Genomic DNA, 26,318 nt, shown 5'->3' on the forward strand with positions numbered 1-26,318 from the left:
TCTCTGATTTAATTTAGTCAGCTATTGCTAACAATTTTTAACAACATAGCAATGGTGCTTGTTTTTCCCCACTATTTTGCTTTTTAACCACTACTAGTAAGTAGAGGGGTCCACCTGCTAGTAAATCTCATTTCTATGATTGTATTTTCAGTCTTATGCCTTGTTTTGATACCGTTTGAGGAATCTGTAGAAAGGAAACAAATCAAAAACGTGTAAAGACAGAATCAAGAAATCACTCCACTTTAATCTTATACACACTGTACTATTGATGAATACAGGATCTTGAAGCAGTATCAAAGTTACCCAAGTTGGTTTTGCCTTGTAAATGATAGTAAACTTTCCACTGTCAAGTTCTAATCTTGTTTTGGAAGCACTTTATTAATTACAAGGCAAAAAATATGTTTAATAATGTTTTGGTTTTATTTAATAAAATATAAGTTTAACTAGGTAAAAAGTATAGAAGTTGTTTGTAAGAAGCAATGCCATTTTCATATTTGGAAATTTCTTTCATGGGCCTTTCAAAATTGAAAACATAACAGACACAGAATTCCTAAATTTTGTATCTTATTTTCATGTTCTATGAAAAAATTAGTTTTTGCAGAGAGACAGATTTCTCTAAGGAGGTAAGTATATATGTGTCATAAAATTCTGTAATTGTATAGCTAGTTTTATATGATAGTTTTGAGATGAGGCAGTTCATAACAAGGAATTTAAAATCCAATCCTCAAGGTAATACAGTATTTCCACTTAAGTGTATTTTTCTAGCATCTTTATGTAAAATATTCTGAGATAGAAATGTTATCAGAAAAATATCTGGTGAACAAATATATTAAAAATAACAAATAGCTTTAAATATCTGGAAAGATACCAATTAGTCTGTGTTTCCCATTTTTATGAGCATGTAGGTTTGATCTGGTTTGCCAAGTGACTGTTCAGACATTCGCTCTCTGACAAGTGTGAGCTCTTGGGAGACACCTCTGGCTTTAATGTGGATTGTTTTGGGCATTCTCTGAACACTCAGTGCATCTCACATTAGTGAGGTGTGCATGGACAAAAACCCATTCCTGCTTTAGGCTGCATGTGAACCAGTAATAGTCTCAGCACTAACCAAGTATCTATCAAATTAATTAGACTGACTTCCTAGCATTTGAATATATGACAAAAACATCCATCTTCTAAACTGTGTGTGACATTATACATTGCAAGAAGTAAGTCCTGTATTAAACTGTATGATTCTGTGACAGAGAGAAAGCACACTTCTGAAATCAGGTCAATGAAGGTTTTAACTCCACTTTACTATGTCAGTTTGAGATTTATTTATTTATTTATTTATTTATGCAAATATATCAAACAATTATGTAAGTAATTCTTAAGCTTTTGTTTTGAACTACAAAAAGATGCCTAGCACACTACACAATTTCGTGTTTTGGGTGTGAAAACTTCTTTATATTTAAATATATGCTTAGGGTAGAAGTATTCAAAAGTAAATCAAATAATGTGTTCTAACTTATAAATTAAGTTGAACTGACTAATGCCAGTCTGCATATACAAACCCATCTGAGAGCAATTTAAAATTCCTTTTTCCCCACTTTTTAAAACGGTTTGCCAGTGCCAAGATAAACTAATTTAGACTGAGTGAATAAACAGCTCCCTTTATAAAAATAACAACAGGGATGATTAATAAATACCAAATAAATACTTGGTAGTTTGATATTATATATTTTCAACTGCATCAGATGAAATTGTTAATGCAATGTAAAAATTATAAAAATAATTTTGTAAATGGTGTTAAACTGAAGACACAGCAGTTCATCAATCGGAGTCAAAATCCATTTCTTTCCAGGATTTAGAGGCATTTCTTTTGTATTGTTCAAGTTCCTAAAAAGAAACATAAATACGTATTAAGCTAATTTTGTCATTACTAAAAGTCTCCAGAAACTTGATGTATTTATTTGGCAAACGTATCTATGTACAAACACATTTCACTGCAGAGAAGGTATACTGTATTTCTCTGTTTAACAAAATTAACCTAAAAGTGCTATGAATTTTTGCCACATTTGCTGTCATGGAGGAAGCTACATTTTGCTGTACTTTAGATCAGTAGAGTACTACCAAGGTAGACAAGTGACCTCATCTCAGTCAAGTGGAGCACTGAAGCCTGTAATAGGAGTTTCTAGCACCATTACAAACAAGTTTCCTCTGCTGAATTTTATATAGGGGTGTGTACTGTCAGGAGTAATTTCTAAAGATTTTATTCAGCAAAAAGTAATAATTTAGGAAGCATTATGATGACTTTTCATTTACTTCAGAGTAAGGCTTCCAGCAAATTTACAGGAAGATGATGCTTTAAAAAAGTTAGGTACTTTTAGACCTAACCCTGTACTGCTTGCAAGACAAAAATTCACCATATCTTACTTAGATCAGGAAAGAGGAGGACATAAACCAGTGCTTAGGATAAATGTAGCAAAGACCTTCAACAGTGGACATGTGTTTTACAATTGTTATTTTGATTTTAATAGAATGGACTTCAAAGAGTAAGAGAGATTCTGCTGTAGGCATGCAAGTATCAGTGTGACAAAATAACAGAAATCACACCTGGTTAATTTAACAGAAGTATTAACTATCAGTCCAGAGAACAGAGGGAAGAAGACTAAATTAAAGGGCAGAACAACAAGCAGTCATAATTTTAAGATTGTATGGAAGTAATAAATGGAATTTTCTCTCATGAAGTCACTTCAGCAGCTTTGCCAGAGGTGCAGAATTATCAGAAAGCACTCCAGCTGTATGAGCAGAGAGAAAATTTTTAGTCAGTGCACGTTCTTCCTGATGCTTGTAGGAATCTAGTGGTAGGGTTAAGTAACTCCATGGGGGACTGACACAGAATATATTGTGTCGTAAACCAATAAGTTGCATTATTAGCTACAACTCCAGTTGAACTGTTCTGTGTCTAAGCTGGTCTTTATTCAGTATTTTCATTCCCTCATTATTAATATATAAGTAATTATGATCTTGAAACATACTAAACTGTTGGAAACTTGCCAGCAGTTAGGAATAAAAAAATACTGTGGTATTTTAAGGAGCACATGAAATCTGATTTTTGCTAAGTAATTTCATTTTAAAACTTTCTCAAAGGTTTCAGGAAAGGGTAAAATTAGATAGCCAAGTTTTATATAATGACAGTACCATCTGGGGGTCATGTCTACAGGTGTTGGTTAAATAATTACTCTTGCAGATTTATCCTCTGACTAAATTCTTTCAAGAAAGAGGCAGGTAATTTAGTAGAATTAATTTTGCTCACATTTAGCTAGCCTAGGAGTCAATTCAATATAAAGGCAATTCACAACAATACAAACATGCTAACTGTCAAACCACAGCATATATTAAAGTTGTATAGCTACTCCACTACATACAGAAGTACAGAACAAAATTATAAGTATTTATTTTGGACAGGTATCTAGGTAATGTTAAGATTTGAACAATAAGAAATGAAAAAAAAAAATTAAATGGGAGGATATTTAGAAAAAAACAATCTTTTAACTAATGTCAGTGATTCAGGAGGGGAAGTGTTGTCAGCAAAGTACACTTACCTAGTTTCTATGTAGAACAGAAAGTAAAATGCATCCCTGTAAATCAGAAATGTAATTCTTTCAAGCACTACTTAAGGGTCACTCCAGAGACCCTCTTGAAAAAGGCCCCTTCCTGCTTGTCAAGTTCTATACTGCAAACATGAGCAGGATTCTAGAATAGACTGATGATTCAATCAGCTAAAAGATCATCTCTCCAAAGAAAAGAAGATCCTACAAAAGAATGTATCTCAAAGTACACCAAAATTTTCATGCTAGCATTATGCTACACTTGTTTTGTGGGTGCAAGTATAGGGGACAGAGGTCAGATATACAAAGAAAAAATAATTGCAATTTAAATATGCTTTCAGTGTGATCTGAATGCTTTAAACATAAATAGTGCTAGCAACTTATCACACATGTCTCAACATTGGCATAAAGTGGGCTTAATTTTTTTTTTCTAAATCTTAATGCTTCTGTACTTCTATGTTTCTGTAAATTCTTCATCTGTCAAATGGGGAAGATCACACCTAATCTCATAAAGAGATTGGGAAGAAAGACTTAACTGATGTTTGTGAGGCACTCAGATAAGATAACATTACCACACACTCTCAGAGAAAAAAAAAATTAATACTTTTGTGTTCATTGAAGTGTCTGAATGGCAGGTTGAAAAATAAGGTATATAAAGAATAATGATGATGAAAAGAAATACTGAACAATTGAATTGAACATCAGCAAAATAGTATATGATCATGTAATTAAAGACAATACTACAATGTCTACAAACAAGAAGGAAAAATTAAGATTGCAGGAAAAGCCTTAATTGTTGCATTTCCTCTGTTCTGAGTGACTGATAGGGCTTCAGCTTTCCTTCTCATGCAGTTTCTTACTGGAAGTGCCCTCAATCTGTAACATGGTGAAAGCAACCAAGTACTGAAACACTAATTCAAAGTCTTAAGGACAAAAACTTTAGTAGAAAATTTAGTTACAGTACTCTAATAATGCACTTTAATTTGCTTTAAAAATGAAATCTTTTTTACCCATTTGGACATGCTTTCATGTGAAAACAAGAAAGCTTGTTCTTAGCAGCTACGTAAATATCCTAAATAACTTTTTCTCTTATGAAGACTAGCACATGTCCTCCTGTGGAGAAAATGAAAGGTAGTACTGCTCTGTTATGCAGGTTAAGGTAAGGACCTATTATATTTCTCTGCCCAGTAACACTGGTGTGACCAAGGGTTCATGGCACAGTATGAAATCTTCTGTTTTGTGGAATGTGACTGAAATGGTCTCCTGAAGTTCAGCAATATGATTATGCCAGCAAAGTATGCTGAAAAAATACAGCTCTCAGTCTGTTGGCCAGCATAGTCCCTATGTCAGCTGCACATCTGACACGGAGGTGACATTTGGTTGTGAGTTGATTAGGTTGCTGCAATTTTAGGGAAAATGCAACTATTCTTTCTTGTGAGATGTAGAATCTTCTTGTGTTTATGACTTTTTAAAAAAAGTCTTAAATTACATATCTGTTCGTTAAGATCTGCTTCCACAACTTGTTAGCTGACACCAAATGGCACCAGGCATCCACTTCATGGCACGAGGCTTCAGCTAGAACTGGCACCAATCCCTGAAGTAATAGCTCTGTGTAACAAGGAGCAGTCACTGTGAACTTTAGCACTGCATGATTTCTGAAGCACATGAGTAGGAGGCTCTCCAGTTCACTGAACTCGAGGTTGAGCTTTATCTGTTGCATCAATGAATGAAGCTGCAGTCTCAGGTCCAGATCAAATGGTCCAAGCACCTATTTTGAGTATTAGCAGTGAAGGCATAGCAGGAAACAAAGAAAAACCTTCAAAAAGACACCTTAGAGTACTTACATCTGTGGCAGAAAGCATTTCTAAAGGAAAGAGAACAGACATTCACACGTGCCAGGCTCTCACTGCCACAAACATTTAGAAGGAACTAAGGAAGACTTTCATGCTCCCCATAGGTGCTCAGTGATCAGAAATATTATTTAAAAATATCTCACTGCTAGTTAATAATTAATTATTAACCTGCTAGTTAATAATTTGAGATATAAATTTCAGAAGGGTCCCTGATGCTGTATTCTCTCTTAGAGGTTAACTACAGGGAATGAAAAGCAGTAAACAATTCCAACAGCACTATTTGATATAAACCTGTGCTATGTATGTCTGTGGGGCAAGAATTCTGTAGGAATTTCTGTAGGAAAAGAATTCTGAAAAGACATAGTTGGGAGAGATGTACTCCATCTTGAAGAAAGGCACAGTGAGGAAAAGACAACCTCAGAGAGCTTTCCAGAGCAAAAATCTTTAGAGAGAAAGTGGTACATTTCATAGTTAACTCTGAAAATATTAAGGAGGCAAAATAATCTAGTCTAAAAGAAAACAGTTATGTCAGAATGCTGATGAGGTGAACTCTAAACTTCTACAGCCAAACAGCATCTCAGATAAATGCTGGCTAACAGCACCTCAGAGTCAGCCAGGGACTTTCTTGACTTTTTTAAACTGTTTTCTTATTTTATACTCAAGAATTAGAATACAATCTTTTTACTCTGATAGGATGCAGGCAAATCCTTCAATCAGAATGACAAAGGTGGAAATTATTTATTTAAACTCTGTATTGCCACAATTATCTCTAAATTTGTTACAGTATTATTGAGCAGTCCTGATGAGGAGTGAGTCAGTCAGGTATTGCTGATTATTCTATCAGATGCAGTGACAGGGGTTGTGTTTTGCTTCCCTTGCTGGTTTTGTGCTGCTTTTCTTGTGAAGCTTATCTTTGAGATAAATAAGCAAATAGGCTATCATCTGTAGTCCAAAGTAACATTAATTAACCAAAAGTAACCGAGAAAAATGATAACATGAAAACACTCACTGTCATCACATTATACTTTTAATTTTTCATTAGTCCCATGATTTCATTAGCATATTTTGCATATTTTGCAAATTAGCAACGTTGCATATTGACCATCTTTAATATACTGGTCCTCCTATGCAACATGAGGTACCATGAGACTATAAAGAATGTCAGACACATGATGAATTTAAAAAGTGGCTTTAAAAACACGATTTTTGTGCTGCTTTCCATTGAACTGGAAAACTGAAGGACACTTCAAGAAACACTGCAACTAGAGAGTTCTTTTCTTTTAGATATATATTTTTAGCTTGGTGTAATTCAAATTCTTAGTATAAAACATTTTAATAATGTGCAAATAATCTTGTAAAAATTAAACTTTGTGATAAAAACTTAGGAAATAACTGCAGATAACAAAAGTAATTTTCTCTTTAATGCTCAAATTACTTGTAGTAGTCCAACAAAAAGAAGCTATAATGGTTTGCAATGCCCTTGAACAGATTAAGATTCTAAAAGCCTGTCTCTTTTGTTTAAAACCAGAAAATTAATATTTTCCTGTATGATTTAATCAATACATTCCAGTATCTTCTTTTGCAACACATTATTATGTAAAAATAACAAAACTAGTACACCATATAGTTATTTTGAGATATGTAGCTATACTGAATATGTTTGTATTATAAATTCCAAAAGCAGGGTGCTTTACAGATTTTAATGATTTCTAAGACTGCTCTTGATGTGACAGAAATCCAGAACTGATACCTACATTAACAGGATATTGCAGGTAATGTGCAGGTTCAAAGGCTGTAGGGGATTTTTGAAATTGCTTTATTCTTTGGATAAATCTTGGTTTGATTTTAACAGACCCATGCCTATGAACATACTGATGAAAACTGTTATATACAGTACTGCTACTCAGCTGATATTACGTACTGTTAGCTATAAGCCAAGCATTTAACTTTCACCTAGTCTGCTGAAAAATTTTTCTATAAAATTAATTTCCCACTAATCTAGAGAAAGGCAGAAGCACTTCAATATTTATAAGAAAAAATAGAAGACCCTTTCCCCACTAAAGGTCTTTCCTGGAATTCAAGGGTTAAACCACATGTCATCACTCTGTAGAACAATTCCATTCACTCTTATTTAAGACAAAATGTCTGTAGCATGCAAATTCAAGTTAGAAATGTTATCATCTGAGCCCCTTTCCAGTTCAAATAAGTTTTGAAGTAAGCAGAAGTAAACAGTCCCCACCACAGACCTTAATATTGCTTCCTACAATTTCTTTAGTCAACACTCAAATGAGACTACAGAGCGAAGAAATGAGGAAATGACTGTCAAGAAAGCTTCAAAGTTTATTTTAGTGAGTTAATTTTAGAGTAAAATTTCAGGAAAAATATCAAATTATTAGTTTCTAAAGAAACTCAGAGCCAAAACTTCAAGATCTAACAATGATCTACTGGTTTAGTATCTTAACAATGGGAAAAAAAAATCTCACAACTAAGCTGAAATCTAAACTTGAAATTATTTAAGGGCAAAAAGGGGAGGTAAGAGTATATACTATTAGTTCAGCAGTGCTGGTGGTTCTGGAATACCTGACTGTGAACAGCATTTGGAGAATTACCACACACCTGGTTTTTCTGAATTCTCATGACATCAACTTCATACTCAGCATATTGACTATCCTGTGCGGGGTCCTTGGTATCTTGTAAATCACAGAAACTCTAAAAGGAGAAAAGACAAAACCCCAAATGATAGAATTTATCTTCTTTTAATAAGAAAAAGCCACACTATAGAAATTAAAGTATTTCCTTTTAATACAAATATATTAAAAGTTTGCATTTATGGAACAATTTTGTGCTACAGGAAACAGATTAGTTAAAAAAAAACCTGTCAGTAAAATGAAGAAATAAGAGTGCAGCTAGATTCTAAAGGGCAGAAAATATTCTTATCTGGTGGTTGGTTATTACTCTTCAGCATCAAAATGAAAATATCCTTTCTGTTCCATGACGTTAGGGCACACCTGAGGTTGTCCTTGCTGAACTATTTAATACTCATGACTAGAATTCAGTTCTGGTTATCAGAACTATTACTTCAATAGCTGAGAAACTGATTGCTATCTTTGCCAAATATCTGCATTTTCATTTCCTAGCTTTGAGTGAACTATAACTTGAATTCCAAAGACAAATACACTAATAGTAAGAAAAACTATCAAGTGAGAAGGGTTGTTTTTAAACGTTGTCCTGCACAATTCTTCTCAATCATATCAAATGGAAAGTAGCAAGAAGGCAATAATATCAGTAATGGAATAAAATAAAACAGAATTCTACTTCTTAGGTGAGGCAATGGAAAAATAAGTTTACAATGCATAAAAAATAGTTTCTAAGTTTAAAGCGTATTGTGGAATCAAATCAGGAGACTGTGAATCTATTTGGCAATTGTTTAAATCTTTAATTAGACTGATACACTGATGAACAACCATAAAGCTTGCAAGATGAGAAGTGTATTCATTTCTCCATCTGTTTCAGGGCGAGTTCAGGGGGCACTTGGAAGGGTGGGTGCAGGAGGAAAACTTGTTTATTTTGTTTTTAAGGGTTATGAGGAAAACTAACATGAAAAATAGCACTTCTGTATAGTTTCTGAGAAGTTTAGTCTTTATCATGTTGGGGCATTTTACACTGAGAACATCTTTCATAATTTCTAAATGTAGGAAGGTGACTGAAGATGTAGTAGCACTACTACATCCAAGCCTTTATCTTTTAAAAATGTATTAAAGAGAATTGCTAAGTGAGATGGAAATTCCAGTCAGTGGACTTGAAAGACAAAAAGAAGGGATATTGCTGCTGTTCTGTAAGAAAAGCAGCTGTATGCATGGGATATATATCCCTACCTTGGGAGGAAATGTTTTCTCAAATACTTTTTTCCATAGTTCCAAAGGTGTGTTGGCACGCAGCTTTCCAAGATCACTGTCAGAAGCAGGTGGTGGTCCTGAGGATCACAGCACACATAAGACAAGTGTGTTGTCATAACAGCATAAATCACAGAATAATTTTGCATAATGAACCATCATCTAATTTAGTATTTAACCTTCTTCACTGACAAGCTGCAACAAGTTTGAAAAAAACATTGATCTCCTACCATGAAATGGGCTAAGAGGTTTTGTATATTTTTCAAACACTATTTGAAAAAACACTGATCTCCTACCATGAAATGGGTTGTTTTGTATATTTTATTTTCTTTCAGATCTAAGCTTATTGGTACTTTACTCTTTTACAGTCCAGAGACCTTATTAAACTACTTAACAAACCTGCATAAATAATCCTCAGTAATATGCTAAATCACAATTTTAAAATCTGTAAGCTATTTCCTTCATGATACTGATGTGCTGTAATTTATCTATTTGCCTAAAATGTTTTTCTTGTTTTCAAAAGAATTAAGCAACAAACAATGAACAGGAAATGTTCTAACCTATTTGGCTCATGGAATCCAGGCCTGCTGGTATAAAGAGAGGTTTGCTGGGATCCACTGATACAGACTTGCTAAACAGAAAAAAAAGAAAATGTATCAAGTGAGCATTTAGCAATCAACAAAAAACAACACTATTCTAACCAAGACTGGAGTCTTACTGGGGTTTGGATATAAATACATGTAAATAAAATAGTACTCAATTCCAGTGGTAACCACATTTTTCATTCATTGTTTTGAGAATCAAAACTAAGGAGTTGTCACTATCCTTAGCAGAGATAGGCAGCTGAGTCACAGGAGTCCAAGTCCATGAATAAAAATCTTTCAGAGATAATATTTAAGAAAAAAAAATTATGATTAAAATATTTTTAATACGCAATTTTAGGCTCTGAGCATGACATTTAATAGTTGAACAATAAAATTACCTTTTATCGTAGCCAAATGCCAAGTGATTAATAAGAGCACGGGCTTTCAGCAGGAGAGCCTCAGATTTACTGGTAAACTAAATTAATCAGAAAACAGTATTAGAAACTTCCATCATAGGTATATTGCATTTTGCCATCTACAAAGAGGATAGAGCTTTTCTAATTAATACCTGACCCAAATAATTTGGTATATGTTCACTGAATTGACTAGAATAAAAAGCTCACATTCCCTTTCAAAAACATGAATATATTTGTTACTGAATATATAGATCAAGAAAGGTAAAAAAGAATAAATAAAGATTAATTTTTAAAATACTGATTCAAAACTTTTTCAAATATGCACATTATGAGACACAAATCTTTTCCCCAAGACTAATGAGTTAAGATTTTAAATTACATTGAATATTATCCAGAATACCATAAACATTGAGAAATGTAATCAGTAACTATATAATTGCCATAAGAACAGCTTCAATGTGGCAGAAAGGTACAGATTTATCAGAAAGCAGTTCTCAGAATATATTCTCAAACAACATGCTTCTTCATATCTAAGGGCTTTTGTATCCTAACAGATTCATGTCTTTGAGAAAGAAGTCAATCCCTGCTGTGGGAAATTAGGTTTCTGCCTCTCATTTCAATGACAATCAGGCTTTAGCAACAAGATACTTATATTCTAATTTTTAATTACAATAATGCTTAAATACTAAAAAAAACCCAACCAAGATGTTTGTACTCTCACTTAACAAAAGACAAATTCATGTGTCAGAGTGAAAAAGCTTTACATGGATGCAAAAGGACATGCTAGGATTATAACTATTCAAAGTAAACATAAGCTGTTTTGATAACCACTAAGCTACTATTAAATATTATTTATTCCATAAATGATGGTTGACACAATTAGACCTGATGCACAGTGAGCCCAAGATGCAGCAGTTTTGGACTGTGAATCTCAGCATGCATGTTTCTGTCTTTACTCAGAGAATTATCTGACAAACTAAAATAAATACTTCATTGTCCTCATGTTGGCATCTTTCTACTCACTTTTGTAAGGAAGCTCCTGTCCTTCTTCATCACCCTAAGTGTAGTAATCTGGTCTACTATGAAAATGAGCCATGATTTTAAATCTACGAAAGCTTGGTCACTTGATGTAAGTTCATGCTTCTACCAAAAGGGCCAGTTCTCTAATTCAATTTAAGGTAATCACTTTTGCCCATTCTCCTTTCTTGTACAAAAAAAAAAAAAAAATGCCAAAGATGCAGTAAACTTAATGCAGGAACTAAGTTGGCTTACAAGTAACTATTTTCATTCAGTGTTTGTTGACACTGGGAATTGTGTAGTTTGTTTGTTCACAAGGCATGTCCATCCATCCCCTGCCAGTACAGTGACTTATTCAACAGATAGCCTCATGATGAAAGCTACTGTAAACCAATGAAATCCCATTTTCTCTAGGAGTTTTATAGTACTATTTTTTAAAAATATTGTTTTGTAACAGAAATATTGTTCATCTTCTCTGTTCTTACATAGAAAGTGAATATACACACCACTAATGATGCTCCATAATAATGTGAAACAAATCGAAGTGTCTTGCTTATTATTTTCCTCATTTCAGAGTCAAACTCCTGAAAAAGTTGATAGTGGAACATAGATGTAAGAAAAAAACCCAAAATACTACAGTTAAATTTTTTCTTTTTTTATATAAACTGCAGTGCACTTAAGCTACAATATATAAGGCTTTCAGCTGTCAGCATAATTATATCTTAAGACAGAATCAGTAACAGCCTACTCTAAAAAGAAATGTCACAATTTCTCTTTGTTTCTTTTTTACAGATGAAGCCTAATTCAGGCAATATGTTAGTCCAGGAAAAGTTTTTAAATTAAGAAGGCACATTTAATTCTCAATTTATTTGTTTGGTATTGTTTTAAATTTTTACCAGTAGAAATGCTGCTTACGAGAAGATTTTTTTTTTCTTTTTGTGAAAATATTTAAATAAATCTTTGGGTATATGCTGTCTAAATTCTAATACCTGCAAGATTTGCAAGGTGCATCAAAATACCTTTTTATCCATGTCTCTTTTATCTAAGATCATAGAGATGACATTCCCTGGATGAAATGGGTAAAAATTTGGTCCCAGTGATGTATGCAGGACTCAATGCATAGACCCCCAAAGGAATCAGGCTGGCATTTTGTCCTTATTACATGAGAGACATTTAAGGGGGTTGTGGCTCAGCACAAAGCTTCGGTATGAGAAAGCAAGTCCCTTATTAATAAAGAATTCAGTAACTCAGAGTCAGCCAGGTATCAAGTGTAGCCATCCAGAGAAGCACAGGCTGCTAGCACAACTGCTAGAAATCAAACATACTGTCCTAGTTTCTCATGATCAAGTGCAGTGAGTATGCGTTTGTTGGGGATTTTTATGTCCTGGGAGAGAATCCAGCAGTACTATGACATTTCTTTCCTCCCTTCCATAAAAGATGCAATTCCTCACTTGTCTCTAGAAACTTAGGAATTACTTTTAAAGAAGTTCCAAACTGAAGCTGCCACAACTACCAAAAAAATCTGATCAGTTGATTTGAGATACACCCCTCTTTCACTGCCATAAACTTACAGCTGCTGTCACAAGGGATATGTGGAGTTCGATTTATTGCATTATAAAAAGAAATGATGTTTTGCTTCTCTTTTTGGTCTGCAGCAACTTGTGTCTCAACATTTTCTATGTACATCTCAAAAAATCTTCAGTTTTGGGGTGTTTTGTGAAGGAATGGCAGTAGGCCTTCCTTAATGCTGTTGAATGGAAAGATTTTTTTTTTTTTTGTGGTAGAAGACTGGCCGTCCACCCTTTAGTTCAAAAGATTACTATTATATTAGTGAAATTTTAGTATATAGAATATTTACTGGGAATAATTTAATTATTAAAAAGGTACTTAAGTATTACTTACATGAAAAATATCGTATTTGCTTCCAATTATCACCAAGGGTATTGGAAAAGGGTCAACTAATGCACTGTCCTGTTAAAAAGATACAGGACAATTAAACTCTGTAAACAAACTGTAGAAGATTGCAACTGTTAAAGCAACTGAAAGAGGTTAAAATAAATTCACAGAAGACAAGGTTTTCCAAACCTTAAAACAGAGGAATCAACTTTATGCAACATCCATATTATATTCTACCATTTCCCAATTTTCTTCATAAATGGCCAGGAACTAATCTCTCTGAGCAGGTAGAACACTTACTGGAATAAAAGGGCTTTTACACTGTATATTACATTATTAGATGGGAAAGGAAGAGAGGAAAAACCTCATGTACTGATAGAACACCTGCCTGGCTGGATTAGTCAAACTGGCTTTTTGACATTCACCTTCTTTGGATAAAATCAAAAAGAACGCAGACAAAATTTAAAAAAAATAAATTTAATTATTTGCTTGTGTCACACATTTTTCCTCCCCACATTATGTTTTCCAAACACTTAAACAATATTTAATGTGAATTTCAAAGGTTTGATATCAGCACAAAGAGAAAACGTCATCCAACGATCTTGAAAATGTGAATCAGTATCAATGGAGGAAAACAGGTCTGAGAGTGCAGACTTATGTGCTAAATAGCTAATGTGGGATAAAAATTTTAATAAGTGAATTTCAAGAATTCTCAGGTGATCTGGAAGGATTTGCTGTAGTCCATATGAAATGAGATAATCCCCTCATGTGTTCAAGAAATTATTTATTCAAGCTGCTTTGGCTGCAGCAGTGAAAGAAAGATGTGTTGTAGCAGAGGTTGGTCCAACTGCTCCCTCCTAACCCCAGGTATTTCAGACAGGTTAAATGACAGAATGTTGACAGAAAGCTGCACATACTGAAAATCCTCTGCTTGGAAAGGAGAAATAATGGCTTAACTCATACACTGTCAAAGAAAAAGCTTTAAGAAAAACTATCGCAACTTAAAGAGTATATAGAATATAAAACTGAAAAAAATAGCTTTCATTTCACAACTAAGAGAAAAATTTTGGATAACATCAAAAACCTCAAAACTAGTATATTGAACCCTATTCATGTTTTGACTGTGGAATTTATTTTTGACCACAGAGTACTTAAGATGCATTCAGCCTTTTTAAACAGGATCTGCAATTGATATTTTTTATCATCAGAGAAAATAATTCTTTAGCCAGGCTGATGGAATATATCTTAATCCTTTGAAATATATGTATTTAATTGATTCCTGTTTATGATAAAAATATGTTTAGCTATTAAAAGACACATAAAGATCACTATAAACTGTCATTCAATTTGACTATAAAAGATAGTACTTTCTTCTAATAAATTGATACAATTTTTCTTTGAACAATGACAAAAGTAAGAAGAGAACCAAGGAGAAATATAGTATTTGCATTTTGATGTCTTTGATAATGGAAGCTAAATTTTAGTTCAGAAGGTACAACTGTGTTTCTTACAGTGCAAGAATAACAAGTTTTCTTAACAAATAATAACATAATTATTTTTCTTTATTGCAGTAAGCTTGCAATTTTCTGATATGTAAACCCCTATATGAAACTACACACTGTGGTCATAATTTATTGCCAAATGTGCAGGTAGGTGTTATTTTTTTGTGAATTACCTTCTCTAAAAGTAAAAACCAAAATAATCCCAGTATCAAACCCCATATGCCAAATCTATGGAGTGCTGCTTATGTTGCTTTCTTATATATTTTGAGTTACTTTTAAATTTCTGAGCTCTACAAGCACTTGCTGTATTGAAGTATTTTATAGAAGTTACATTAACTAGACTTACATGCCACGTCTTTGAATTGTTGAATACTTATTTATGCATTATATACACACAACATTTGCAGAGGTTTAACGCACAATGACTTTTCATTTCTATTGCGCATAATCTAGTTTAGCTTTTCCAGAGATTTAGTTAGCAATTATGTTTAAAGGACTGATGTTAACATTTCTGAAACTTTATAATTTAATTAGTTGTCAGATTATCAAAAGGCATTGAGTTTGTGATAGACATTTAAATAAATGCAAAGTATATAGTCATGTTGATGGCTGTTATAACTATATTCTTTGCTTAAATTTGTACCTTCAGCTAGTCTCTTGCTAGATGACTTTTGTACATTCTAGTTTTCATCTTCATTTTAGAAAGATGAGGGGGAAAAAAAGCAAACTGCTACTCTAAAACTATTTCTTTTGATTGGTGTAACATGCCATAACAATCACATTAGATATCTAACAAAAAGATATAAGAAACCTTCTTTCCTTGTTTCTGCTCTTATTGAATTTTTATTAAATTGCTATAATTTTCCAGTGAACAGGTTCATCTACATCAAATGGATTTTCAGTCATGCATAAAAATCTAAAAGAGTTGTTTATGATTTTCTAAAGCATTATCTTTAACTGTATAAAGGCCTGTGACATCTGGAGAAAATATTAGAAGTAACTTACAGGGTGATCCCTCTGTAGATCGTTCCACATTCTCTGTTTAATTTCAGCAGCTACTTCAGGGTTTGTCTTTTCTAGTTTGGTTAAAATTTTATTCACTTGGTTCCTGGTGACCTGCAGAAGGTTCTCCATAGTAGTCCAGAGTTCATTAGGTTTGGAGAGATCCAATACCAGAACTACAGCAAATGATCTATTAAATAGACATTATCTGGTCACATATTTAGCACATGAGGCAATCAGCATTTTCATACAAAACCAAACCTGTAGTGCAAATGTGTCCATCTATTTGCTAAGAGAGAATTAAATGTGACAGCAAAGCAAGATGGCTTTTAGGGATATTCTGCACTCTGAAGAAACCTTTCCCTTGTCTCTTGTTCGGAACAATTAGTTTGGCAACTTTCAATCAAGCATTCTTTTTTGGGTACTATCTTCAAACAGTAAAATATGCAAATATCCTCAGCCCTGTAGTTCCTTCCTATATGACTGAGGATTTCTGCTGTTATGTATCCCTGCCATCTTATAAGTTTACAACCCCAGACCAAGCAATGTTAACCAATGGCTAGGATCTTTCCTAACTATTACCTATATTCCCTGTATACCTGGGAAAGTTCCCTACTTTCATGATTCTTTTCTAGTATGAAATGAAGAAAACCTGGTAAGGACAATATTCTGTGTCATGTCATGGACTGTGACAGTTTGTTGGAACCTTGAATGGATGCCTAAGAAAAGTCTTCTGAAAGATAAAAGAGTACTTATGACATCCTTAGCTACTACCAGACTTTTAAAGGTGAATTGATGATGAGAAATGTTTTAAATCTGAAGTCTTCTCTTTCTAAAACCCTGCCTCCCAAAACACCAGCTGCATTTAAGTGCAACTGTAAAGATCATTGTAAATGCAGTAATCTGAATGGATGCCATCATTCTATCTCGTTCTAGCCTGACTTGAAAAAGGTAATTCCAGACCAGAGTGGTATTACAAAAGCTACGAAATTGAACAGTGTTCAATTTAATTTTAAAATGCTGTGGGGAGGAAAAATCTAGTGAAAAGTCTCTTGATGAAACTAGATATAGTTTATGGAACTTTTAAAAAAGCAAATTGCTTGAGTACAATGATGAGAAAACCAGCAAAATGCACTTATATTTTTGGAAACAGTAGAATTTTTACTGGCATGTTAAAATATTGCTTTGTGAACAGAAGTGAATTGTTCTTACAGAACATGGCTATCCCAGCAAACAGTCTTAAGATTATCCACATCAGAAAATCCCTAATCAGTCAGAAAGGAAGAAAAGACTGATGGAAGTAGAGCTCAATTAATTTAGTCAAGGGGTGAAAAATTATACTTAATTTTTTTCTCTCCCAAGCTCTTCTGGAGACAAAGAGCTTCACATGCCATAAATGTTTTATTTTTATTCCCTCAGTCTCTCAACAAATAATGACATTATCTCAGTAGTCAAAACAGAAGCAAATATACCTGATAAAAATGATATCCCTCCTTTTTCTTCCCCACAGAAGTTAAAGCTCAATACCAATGAAATTAAGCAATACATCATAATACAAAACTTATATTTTGATCCTTTTCTCCCCTTTCAACTCCCATCTGCCTTAACAAAGAAACTTTAAAAAGCACCCCCTATCACCTTGTCATTTCTTCATGCAATTTTTCTTCTATTCCTTTTTCTTATGCTATTCATTACTTTAATGGATTTTTCTCACTACATTCTCTTAATTGTATCAAAATTTCTGTTTCCTTTTGTTTTCAAATAATGTCAGTAGCTCTGGTTCCTTCTGTACATGTCATCTCTCTGTTGGGAAATGACTTTCTTGTTAAAAGGTAATTTTCCAAAAATCCAGAGACATTTTTTGTCACCATTTTTTGCCTTGTTTTTCACCCTGAAATATCAGTCACAAAAAGAGCATCTATGTGTGCACACAGAAGTAGGAAGCAAGATTTTATTTTTCATGTGTCCCCAAGTCTGTTTTTTTGCTCTTCACTAAGCATAAAGATATTATGTCTTATCTTTTTCTGTATTTCTTGTTCTAGCTACTTAAGGCCAATCTACTTCCTCCATGTTTCGGTGAGATTACTTAGAACTTATTTAGGAGAGAAGCATGAAAAGGAAGACCAAAGCAAAGCATCATGATATTACAGTGATTCTTAGCAAAACTCTGTAATTGCTCTTAACACTTTGAAAGAGGTTTCAGAAAAAATTAAAGGTCTAGAGATTACTAATGTTTGAAGGAAAGCTCTAATTAACTCTGGAACTGTAATATTTACACTTACCTTATGTTGTAGCTAGTGATTGGTATTCGAATGAGTTCCACTAATGAGGTTCCACCACCTAATTCCCAAAAGTGAGCTACATCTTTAGGCTGCAAAAGAATTTCTTTATGTTATTTTTAGGTGTGTGCATCTATATAAAGATATGGTAAATTATACTTTATACTTACTGCATTGTGTCTCCTTGCCCTTCTTCCAAAAGTATATTCCAAGGCTAATGTTGGCTTTGGAGACTCTTCCCTAAAGGAAAAGTAACTGAATTTTGTCAGGATCTTCTAAAGAAAGAAACTTAATTCTATGGTTACTAAATTGTATTTATCAGTCAAAATTTGGCTCAGAGACAGCAGTAGAGAGAGGACAATTTTAGACAGGAGATGTCAGGTACTGAAGACAGGAGAAGAAGCAGCATCAGCCCAAAGAAATTATTCATTTCAGCTAACACAGGAGAAGGACTGAAAGGGTCACCTTAGAGGTTATAATGACAGGAAATAAGTTCATTCCTAAGTGGTCAACCAGTCACAAAACACATCTGCATACATGTATTATGAATTATCATACAATATGACTGTTTTTTAATCTACAGCTGAAAACTGCTTTATAATATTTAACACATACCTCTCAAGGCATCTCAGTATGATAGTGGTCTTTCCCTAGAAATTAAAAACAAAGAGAACTCTACTGTACCGCCTTTAAAGCATAAAGTTGTATCGTAAGTCAAATTCATTCAATATTCCAATAATAAAGTACCAGAAAGCTGGAAATGAATGTAACTGTTTGCAGCCTTATAGTGGAAACTCAAGTCCAGTTTTCAATCAGAATCAAATCTATCAAACTCTATCATTATTATAAATATAAACAAATAGACATGACAAATATAGTAATAGGAACACTGTACTTAAAACAGACATTAGTAATCAATTAGACCTCTGTAGAATGAGACCATGAGCTATTATGTCTTTTAAACTAAGTGAACCTTAACATCTGAAAAGATGAGATGTTTTCCCTGACACAAATTATGTTTAAAAAGTGTAGAATTGTACAGTATTTAGATTACCCCATTTTTGTTTCCCATAAATAATACTGATTTTTCCCAAACTTCCCCTGGCTTGACATCATCATCATCATCAGGATTTTCTCTCTTCTCCACTTCAGCTATAGCAAGGTCCCATAAAGTATCACTAGTTGGAAGAAAACAAAGTAAGAGAATAATTAGAGAAAAGACACACCTTAGGTCCTAATTCCTGAAAACATCTAAATTAAGGTTATTGTGGTGTAGATTATTATTATTTCACATCACCCGCTCTCTGCTTGTCGAAGTACTTCTAACTAAACCAGCTGAAGTGACATTCCACCATAACCCCATCAGCCACTTGTGGCACACACTTAGCACGTACCAGCTGTACTGCGGGAGGACTTTTTGGACAAAATTAGATTAGAAAAAACCCCTGAGATCATCTAGCCAACGTGTGACCGAACACCACCAAGTCCAGTGGCGACTGAGTGGCACGTCAAGGCTTTCCTTAGAACACCTCCAGGGACGGTCACTGCACCTCTTCCCCGGGCAGCCCGCGGCGGTGCAGAGACACCTTTAAAAGGTTCTGTGGCGTGATAAGCAAACCCGTTCCTGCGTGTTCCCGCAGCAGCAGGCTGGCAGCCTCTGGAGCCGGGCACGGCTCGGAGGGCTCGGCAGAGCTCCGGCGCTGCGCTCGGTGTGCCGGGCTGCTGCGAGGGCTCCCCGCGCTCAGGGGCACCCGCGCTCACCTGCACGCCCCGTTTTTGTGGGGTCCCTTACAGAAACAACCGGACAAGGGCCGCTTTAGTTAGAGGCCGGAACGGCCCGTTTTAAGCCTGCCTTCCCTCCCTAGCTCCCTTCCTCCCTCTTCCAGGCTGCTCTCCCCGGCCGCCGCCCCTTCCCCCAGGGCAGCGGGCGCGCTCCGCCGTCTCCAGCCCGCGCAGGGCTCCGGTACCTGGCCTTGGGCATCGCTGCGCGGGGCGCGGGCCCGGCGGCCCGTGGCCATGGGCACGGCGCGGGGCACGCCGGGAGCTGTAGTTCCGCGGGGCCCAGCCCGCCCTCAGCGGCATGGCCGTGCGGCCGTGCCAGCCGGGTCTGGCCCGGTCTGCTTCCCCGGGGGCCGCGGCCACCGCTGTGCTCAGGGCTCCCACGCCTCGGTACCGGTGTGAGTGTGAGGGCGCTCGGGGCATCTCAGCTGTAGCCGCTCTTGTGAGGGCACAAAATACTCCAGCCGTGCAGGAAGCCGGGGATAATAAACGGCACCTCCGGGAGTCTTATTTGACCTCGGCCTTAAGCGCTGGCTGCTGATAAACTCCAGGTCCCTCAGTGAGCTTTGTTACCAGTGCGGGGAGTGAAGCGAGGCCTGAGTAGTTCCCGCCCCCTGTGAAATGCTGTGTAAAACACAGTAAGTGTAGTTACTTTACAAAAATTATTGTGTAATTATTTTATTGTCCAGCGGAGGGCAACGAGGGTGGGTGAGGGACTGGAGCATCTCTCAGGAGGAAAGGCTGAGGGAGCTGGGCCTGTCCAGCTTTGAGGAGATGCAACTGAGAGGGAACATCACCAATGTCTGTCAGTGCCTGAAGGGAGGTGTCAGAGGATGGAGCCAGGCTCTGCTCAGCGGTGCTGAGCAAAAGCACAAGAGGCAGTGGGCAGAAACTGATGCACAGAAATTTCCACCTGAACATGAGGAAGAGCTTTGCTGTGCAGGTGCTGTAGCACTGGAACTGATTGTGCAGTGAGGCTGTGGAGTCTCCCTCACTGGAAATATTCAGGAACCATCTGCACACAATCCTCTGCTGTGGGCTCTGGGATTAACCCTGCTGGAGCAGGGAGGTTGGACCGGATGACCAACTGTGGTCCCTTCCAGCCCGACCCATTCTGGGTTTCTGTGACTTTGTAGTTACAAGGGGCATACAAAGTAAGACACTGTAACAAACATGGGCTGGATTATTTCAAATAAAACAACCAAAAATCAAGTCCAAAAACGCTGGGCTTGGATTAGAAAGTAGGATTTAAATGGTGCAGTAAAGCAGCAGGATGGCCCTGAATATGAAAGGGGCATAGGATGTAGGTGAACCCAACAAGTTTAAAGTGTCCTACATCAGAGAAGTGGCCCAAAATTCAGGACAGCAATTACAGCTCTCTTCTGTAGCTGAAGAGCTGATTTGTATATTGAGAGAGTGGAGACAGAAAAACCTGACTAAAATCACTATTGTCTGTTTGATTAAAGCCAGGAAAATGGCCATATTCATAATGATTAACTCAGATTTCATTTTAACTGTTCCTTCTTCCTTACCCAAAGAAGGCTGAGTATCCTAACACTGACCCTAAGTAATGTTCATTCTTTAAATAAGTTTTTTTTCCCCTAAATTTAGCTTGCATAATCACTGTTTCAGTTCCAGTAACCTTTATATGGCTATTTTTGTTGTTTTTAATTACTTCCAGGTTTTTGCATGCAAATTACCAGGAATTTGCTAACCTTCTATGGAAACCATGTTCTTGCTAATTAAAATCTAGAAATAAACTTAATTATGTAGTGTTATACATTGCAGATCATGCTGATATCTGTCTAAGTGAATTTCTTCCATCAATTTCAGTTCAACAGAACATTTCTGATATCTTGATATATATACGAAGCCAGTGCTGATCTGTAGTCAGCATCTAGAGGTAGCAAAATCCCTGGACAAAGATGCTCTTGCTCTGCCAAAGAGAGCAAAACTATGGTGGGAATTGCTCCTGGCACTATGACCTATGCAGGCAGTACTGCAACGATGAGAGTTTAAAAAGTGAAGTATTTTTACAGTGATTTACTCACTGTCAGAGGTGGCATATCTGGAGGATGTTGCAGTACAGATCTGAGCACAGTAAAAGTGTGTACAGTTAGTAAATGTACTGAAATCCAATCTGGAATTTAAATTGGAGTTTTCAGTATTTTATATTTCAACTTTCTGTGCTTCTTTTGCCTTAATAAACTTTAAAGAATACCCAAAACAACACGCACACACAACTTCCCCCCCCCCCCAATTCAGTATTACTGAGTTACTTATCATCTTAGTTAAAATTAACTCAAACTAATGGATTGCAGTAAGCTGTATGGATATTAAAGCTCTACCTAAAGCTTTAAGTGGTGCATTCCTTTATGCAAGAATGATTTTCTTCCTTCAGGAACCATTAAAACCTATGAAAACTGGTAGTCTGACAAAGAACTTCAACACCAAATACCTATCAGCCTTCTTTCATAGGGAAATATATACTTTTATTTCAAATTTAAACAAAATTTAAATATAAAATAACAAAACTCATTAAATTTATGTTTTGTATTAAAACCTTAAAGCTTTATCATTTGCCTGGTGTGCTACAGGAGTAAATAGGTCTTGCTTCTAGAAATCAGCTGTTCTCTTGCTAATACTGCTGCTCAAAAATTGACAAGGCAAAGTGAAGTTCAAGTAATATATTAATTTACATTGCATTCCAAATACTTTTCAAAGCAATGTGATTGTTTATACAGATTGTATATACATTTACCAGTGTTTTTTCATTATCAGATTCATTGATCATTTACACAGATTGTTGATCTGATCACTAACTCAAAGCAAGCACGAAAGGTATTCTAAAGTTCATGGTAGAAGGTGAAGTCTCCTTGCATGTGCTAACATATTACTCTCATCCTGCCAATATTTTTACAACCTAGGTTCTGCAAGCTTTGAGCATAGGAAGTTTTCCAGCAACAGTCCCAGAAGCTGCTGCTCATTTGACAGCTCCCACAGTATCATCACTGCTGAGGTGAGAAAGGTCAGGTTCCTGCCTGGGCTTTAGTCATGGGTTAGGTAGCACAGTATGAATTTCTTTGCTGGGTGACATAAGGTTATGACTGAGATGTGAATCACTCATGTGACTTGGGCTGGTGGGTAAGGCAGAACAGATTATCTGCTTGGACTATGAAATTCACAGCCTTGCTGGCTTGCATTGTGTGGTATTCTTTAAGTAGCTCTGGAGCTTGATTACCATGGAGCAAAGCCCTGAGATTTGCAGAGCTGTGTTTGAAGTGTGCATGCACGTGAAAGGGACTCCACTTGCTGACCCTGTCACCTTGAAGGGAAGTGTCTGCTGAGGTTACTGTCACTACAGAAACCTCACTCTTGCTAATCAAACTGGAAGCAGCTCCCATTGTTAGCACAGTGTTGTCACGGTAACTGTGAGTGCATTTATTTAATAAAATAACACATCATTTCTGGTCATTTGACTGTGTGGGATTAATGGTGACCCATAACGAGCAGTTAGTAAGTCTGAAAAGTCATGCCAAAAATGGGGAACTAATGCATGAATTGCTTTTGGTTACAATGATGTAGAGACATACTGCAGCAGCAAGAGCTCAACAGAAAAAGCAAAGCAGTGTCTAGAGTTTCTTACCCAAAGGCAGGCAGGAAGGTCATACTCTGCTTCATAGACTGTACAGGGCTTTATAAAAGAACTGCTTATAATGTTGTTAATGAAACCTCCAAATGGGCACATCAGCTGTTTGTAATTTTTATCATGTTGTCTCAAAATTCAACAAAGATTTTAAAAACTACATTATCAAGCTGACTAGCAAAATGCTCCACTTTTTTCCCTTCTAATAACAAAAGGTGATCTGCCACATTCATTTGAAACTGGGCAATTAGGGAAGACTACTAGTTGGAGTATTCCAGGTTATCATAATTTCATGATTACAAGAAGACTTTTGTGTTCGTAAATTGAAGTTTTTAATCATATTTGAAAAGCTTTATACTGTGACCTAATTGATGCAGTAACATGTATTTATAAACACCCTTAACTTCTCAAATCTGAAACTTAATTATTCTGATTGCAAAGGGGTGTTACTTCCTAAATAAATTTCACTATGGGATCTGTATCACTTCCCATGGGGTGCAACACAAGAAGTAATGCCGCTGGTCTCCTGTAGCTCCCAAGATGCTTCCCTGGATGATGGCAGGGGACTGGCTGCCTAGGAGGAGGTAAAACCTCCTGCTGCTGGCCCTGCCTCATGGGAAGAGAAGGGCCTAGTGCCCCAACAACCACCAAAGGGTGGAAGTTACCAGGAAGCCCTTTCCACCTTGTAAAAGTGAAAGCATCTGGATATAGTATGTGTGTTGTTTGGTTGTAATTTTCAAGAGGAAGCACTGGCCTGTAGTACCATTCATCAAGTGGTGCTTGAGTCCTGTGGATTTCAGTAGCCATGGCAGGACTTTGAGAGCTTTTTAAAGAGCCAGCTTGCATGTCTGCCATTCCCCCTTTTAAGACCATGTGCTCTTCATGGCCTGTATCTCCCTTCCAATCCAGCAGGGAGGATACTCCCTGCTTTTAACAGAGCGCAAAAAGCTGAAAATACCTTTTCTCTCAGTATGAGCATTTGAAATGTTTACAGAACACAAACCAGATTTTTCATTGTAAAATTACTTCAGTTTAAGTAATAATAAAAACAAACAAACAAACAAACAAAGCAAACAAATGAGGACTGGCTGTAAGGGATTATTGATCTATAACCATTAACATGAGCTGAAGTAGAAACTGTAAGATGTCCATGAATCAGTAGTTTATGTTTAAGTACCTTCTTCATGGTTGTACCTAAATTATCTATGAGAGTATGGCGCTGATCCATTTCAGAGCCTGCAGAAGTGGTTTATTTGCACTGGAACAAAAAAAGAGAGGACTGGAAGAAAACCAATGGATGTAATTTCTATACATTTGACCTATGTAGCACTGAGGCTTGCACCTGAAGTGGGCAACTGGAAAGTGCTCCTAGGTCCAATAGTGCAGATGCAGCAGCATGTCTTCAGGGTGCAAGAACATTATATTAGTAATATAATAGGAAATGGATAGATACAAATTAAAAACAAGAAGCAAATATTATTCTGACTCAATGCATATACATAATACATACTGTACATGGATTTTAGCTCTCCAAGTTTACTCACAACCTTTCAGTCAATGGTTTTCTCTGTTGCTCTTTTGTTTTGAATTGTGAGGTCATTCTTACCATTGTATTTTATTATTATTCTGGATTAAAGGAGAAATTAGGTACAGTTAACAATACTATACTAAATACAGTGCCTATCCAATTTAGATTTTTTTTCAAAAGGCTGGAGAAGAGAAGCTTTATTTAGAAATTTACCAGACCAAGGCTGAAGATTTGCCAAGTAGAACAGCTGTATAACAAAGGCTAGAGTGTATCATGGGAATACTCTTTAAATTTGTAATAGTTACATGATGTGCTTATGTGTTTGGTTTTTTCAAAGGAGAAACAATTATACACAATTTGTTCCTTTTAGTCCCATGATACTTGTATTGCAAATAAGGATGGTGCTGGAAGTGAAGAGTATTTTGTATTTGACTGCTTTTCTAAACAAAAATTCCATTTCAAAATGAAAGTTATAAAACTGGTGTAATTTTGAAAAATAGAGATGAAGAGTTGAAGATAGTTTGGTCCCTGAGTAGATATCTGTAAAACTGTAACATCTATACAGTTTTTTCCAATGACACCTTTCTCCATCATTATAAACAGATATATTTTTTTTCTGAGCTGTACGCACAAGCCACCCCCAGTAAATCATAACCCTTAAACTGACTCATCATCTTTTCAATTAAGGCAAAGCTTTAATTTAAGGGCTACTCCTGTTATATACAACTGAATGAACGTAAACCTGTCCACTTTTCCTTTTGTTTATGGAGCTGCTTACACTCTACATCTTGTACATCAGAAGGTTTTGAGTCCATGCAGAAACCCTCTAACAAGGATGCATTATCCCGATACATAATCCTTTCATAACAAAGTGGGACATTTAGTTGGTCTGTTGATTGCAGGAAGTGGCTGGCTCCCCATCTCTTTGAGTTTCTGTCCACTTTGAGGGGCCAGTAATTCTGGAGCAGAGAGGTGATGAGCAACTCCTTTCAGCTGATGAAAGTTGTTAATGTAGCTGGCAATCAGTAGAGTGATCTCAAGAATCTATAACAGGAACATACAAAACTCTTTGAAAAATACAGTGATGTGTTTTGACTGCTGAAAAAATAGCTAACTTTTTAGCAAGTGACAATCACCATCAACTGGATAAGTACTTGTACTTTAACAAATTAATGATAGGGGGAAAGGAGGTAACTAATAAAGCTTTTTTTATTGCTCTTTCAAATAATGTAATGTTATTCCCATCAGGACATATCAAAGATACTTTGTCTTCCACAGTCTTAAATAACTTCTTTGATTTTGAGAGAGATATTGAAGTCCAAAAGATGAT

The 26,318-nt window shown here is 35.9% G+C and overlaps 2 protein-coding genes and 1 long non-coding RNA gene across 15 annotated transcripts in view; 1 reads left to right on the plus strand and 2 right to left on the minus strand.

Annotated features, from left to right (window-relative positions):
- Positions 1 to 224: 224 nt before the first annotated feature.
- DYNC2LI1 (dynein cytoplasmic 2 light intermediate chain 1) lies at positions 225 to 20,069 on the minus strand. 9 transcript variants are annotated; one of them, XM_021526447.3, is made up of 14 exons: positions 20,003 to 20,069; positions 19,090 to 19,213; positions 18,651 to 18,685; positions 18,206 to 18,275; positions 18,039 to 18,127; positions 15,760 to 15,946; positions 13,259 to 13,327; positions 11,863 to 11,940; positions 10,322 to 10,398; positions 9,900 to 9,970; positions 9,322 to 9,419; positions 8,063 to 8,155; positions 3,588 to 3,623; positions 1,700 to 1,878 (listed from the first exon to the last, which is right to left on the minus strand). In XM_021526447.3, exons 1-13 carry the CDS (start codon positions 20,014 to 20,016, stop codon positions 3,588 to 3,590), a joined length of 1,041 nt encoding a protein of 346 aa, XP_021382122.3. In that variant the 5' UTR covers positions 20,017 to 20,069; the 3' UTR covers positions 1,700 to 1,878. The 9 variants fall into 9 exon arrangements, with proteins under 9 accessions (XP_021382121.3, XP_085432097.1, XP_085432098.1 ...); XM_021526446.3 differs by lacking the exon at positions 3,588 to 3,623 and having other exon boundaries at positions 225 to 1,878; XM_085575971.1 differs by lacking the exon at positions 3,588 to 3,623 and having other exon boundaries at positions 225 to 1,878; positions 19,797 to 20,069.
- Positions 20,070 to 20,313: 244 nt separating this feature from the next.
- The window catches only part of LOC146768038 (uncharacterized), a 41,867-nt gene continuing 35,862 nt past the window's right edge, over positions 20,314 to 26,318 (plus strand). The window contains exons 1-2 of the long non-coding RNA XR_014954005.1: positions 20,314 to 20,452; positions 22,742 to 22,833. This is a non-coding gene — a long non-coding RNA (uncharacterized LOC146768038). The remainder of the gene's footprint in view (positions 20,453 to 22,741; positions 22,834 to 26,318) is intronic.
- The window catches only part of PLEKHH2 (pleckstrin homology, MyTH4 and FERM domain containing H2), a 50,723-nt gene continuing 50,065 nt past the window's right edge, over positions 25,661 to 26,318 (minus strand). For all 5 annotated transcript variants that reach the window (XM_021526437.4, XM_085575958.1, XM_085575959.1 and 2 more), the window contains one exon: positions 25,661 to 26,032. In XM_021526437.4, coding sequence (XP_021382112.2) covers positions 25,850 to 26,032 — 183 coding nt within the window. In that variant the 3' untranslated portion in view covers positions 25,661 to 25,849. The remainder of the gene's footprint in view (positions 26,033 to 26,318) is intronic.

Source organism: Lonchura striata, chromosome 3 (genome assembly GCF_050655825.1).
Source record: "Lonchura striata isolate lonStrDom1 chromosome 3, ASM5065582v1, whole genome shotgun sequence".
NCBI lineage: Eukaryota > Metazoa > Chordata > Aves > Passeriformes > Estrildidae > Lonchura > Lonchura striata.

Coding starts and splice junctions, on each gene's coding strand:
- DYNC2LI1 (XM_085575965.1), bottom strand. Junction 18,128..18,205: donor GGGCAAGGAGACACAATGCA/GTAAGTATAAAG, acceptor ATTCTTTTGCAG/CCTAAAGATGTAGCTCACTT. Junction 15,947..18,038: donor ATCACTAGCTACAACATAAG/GTAAGTGTAAAT, acceptor TCTATTTAATAG/ATCATTTGCTGTAGTTCTGG.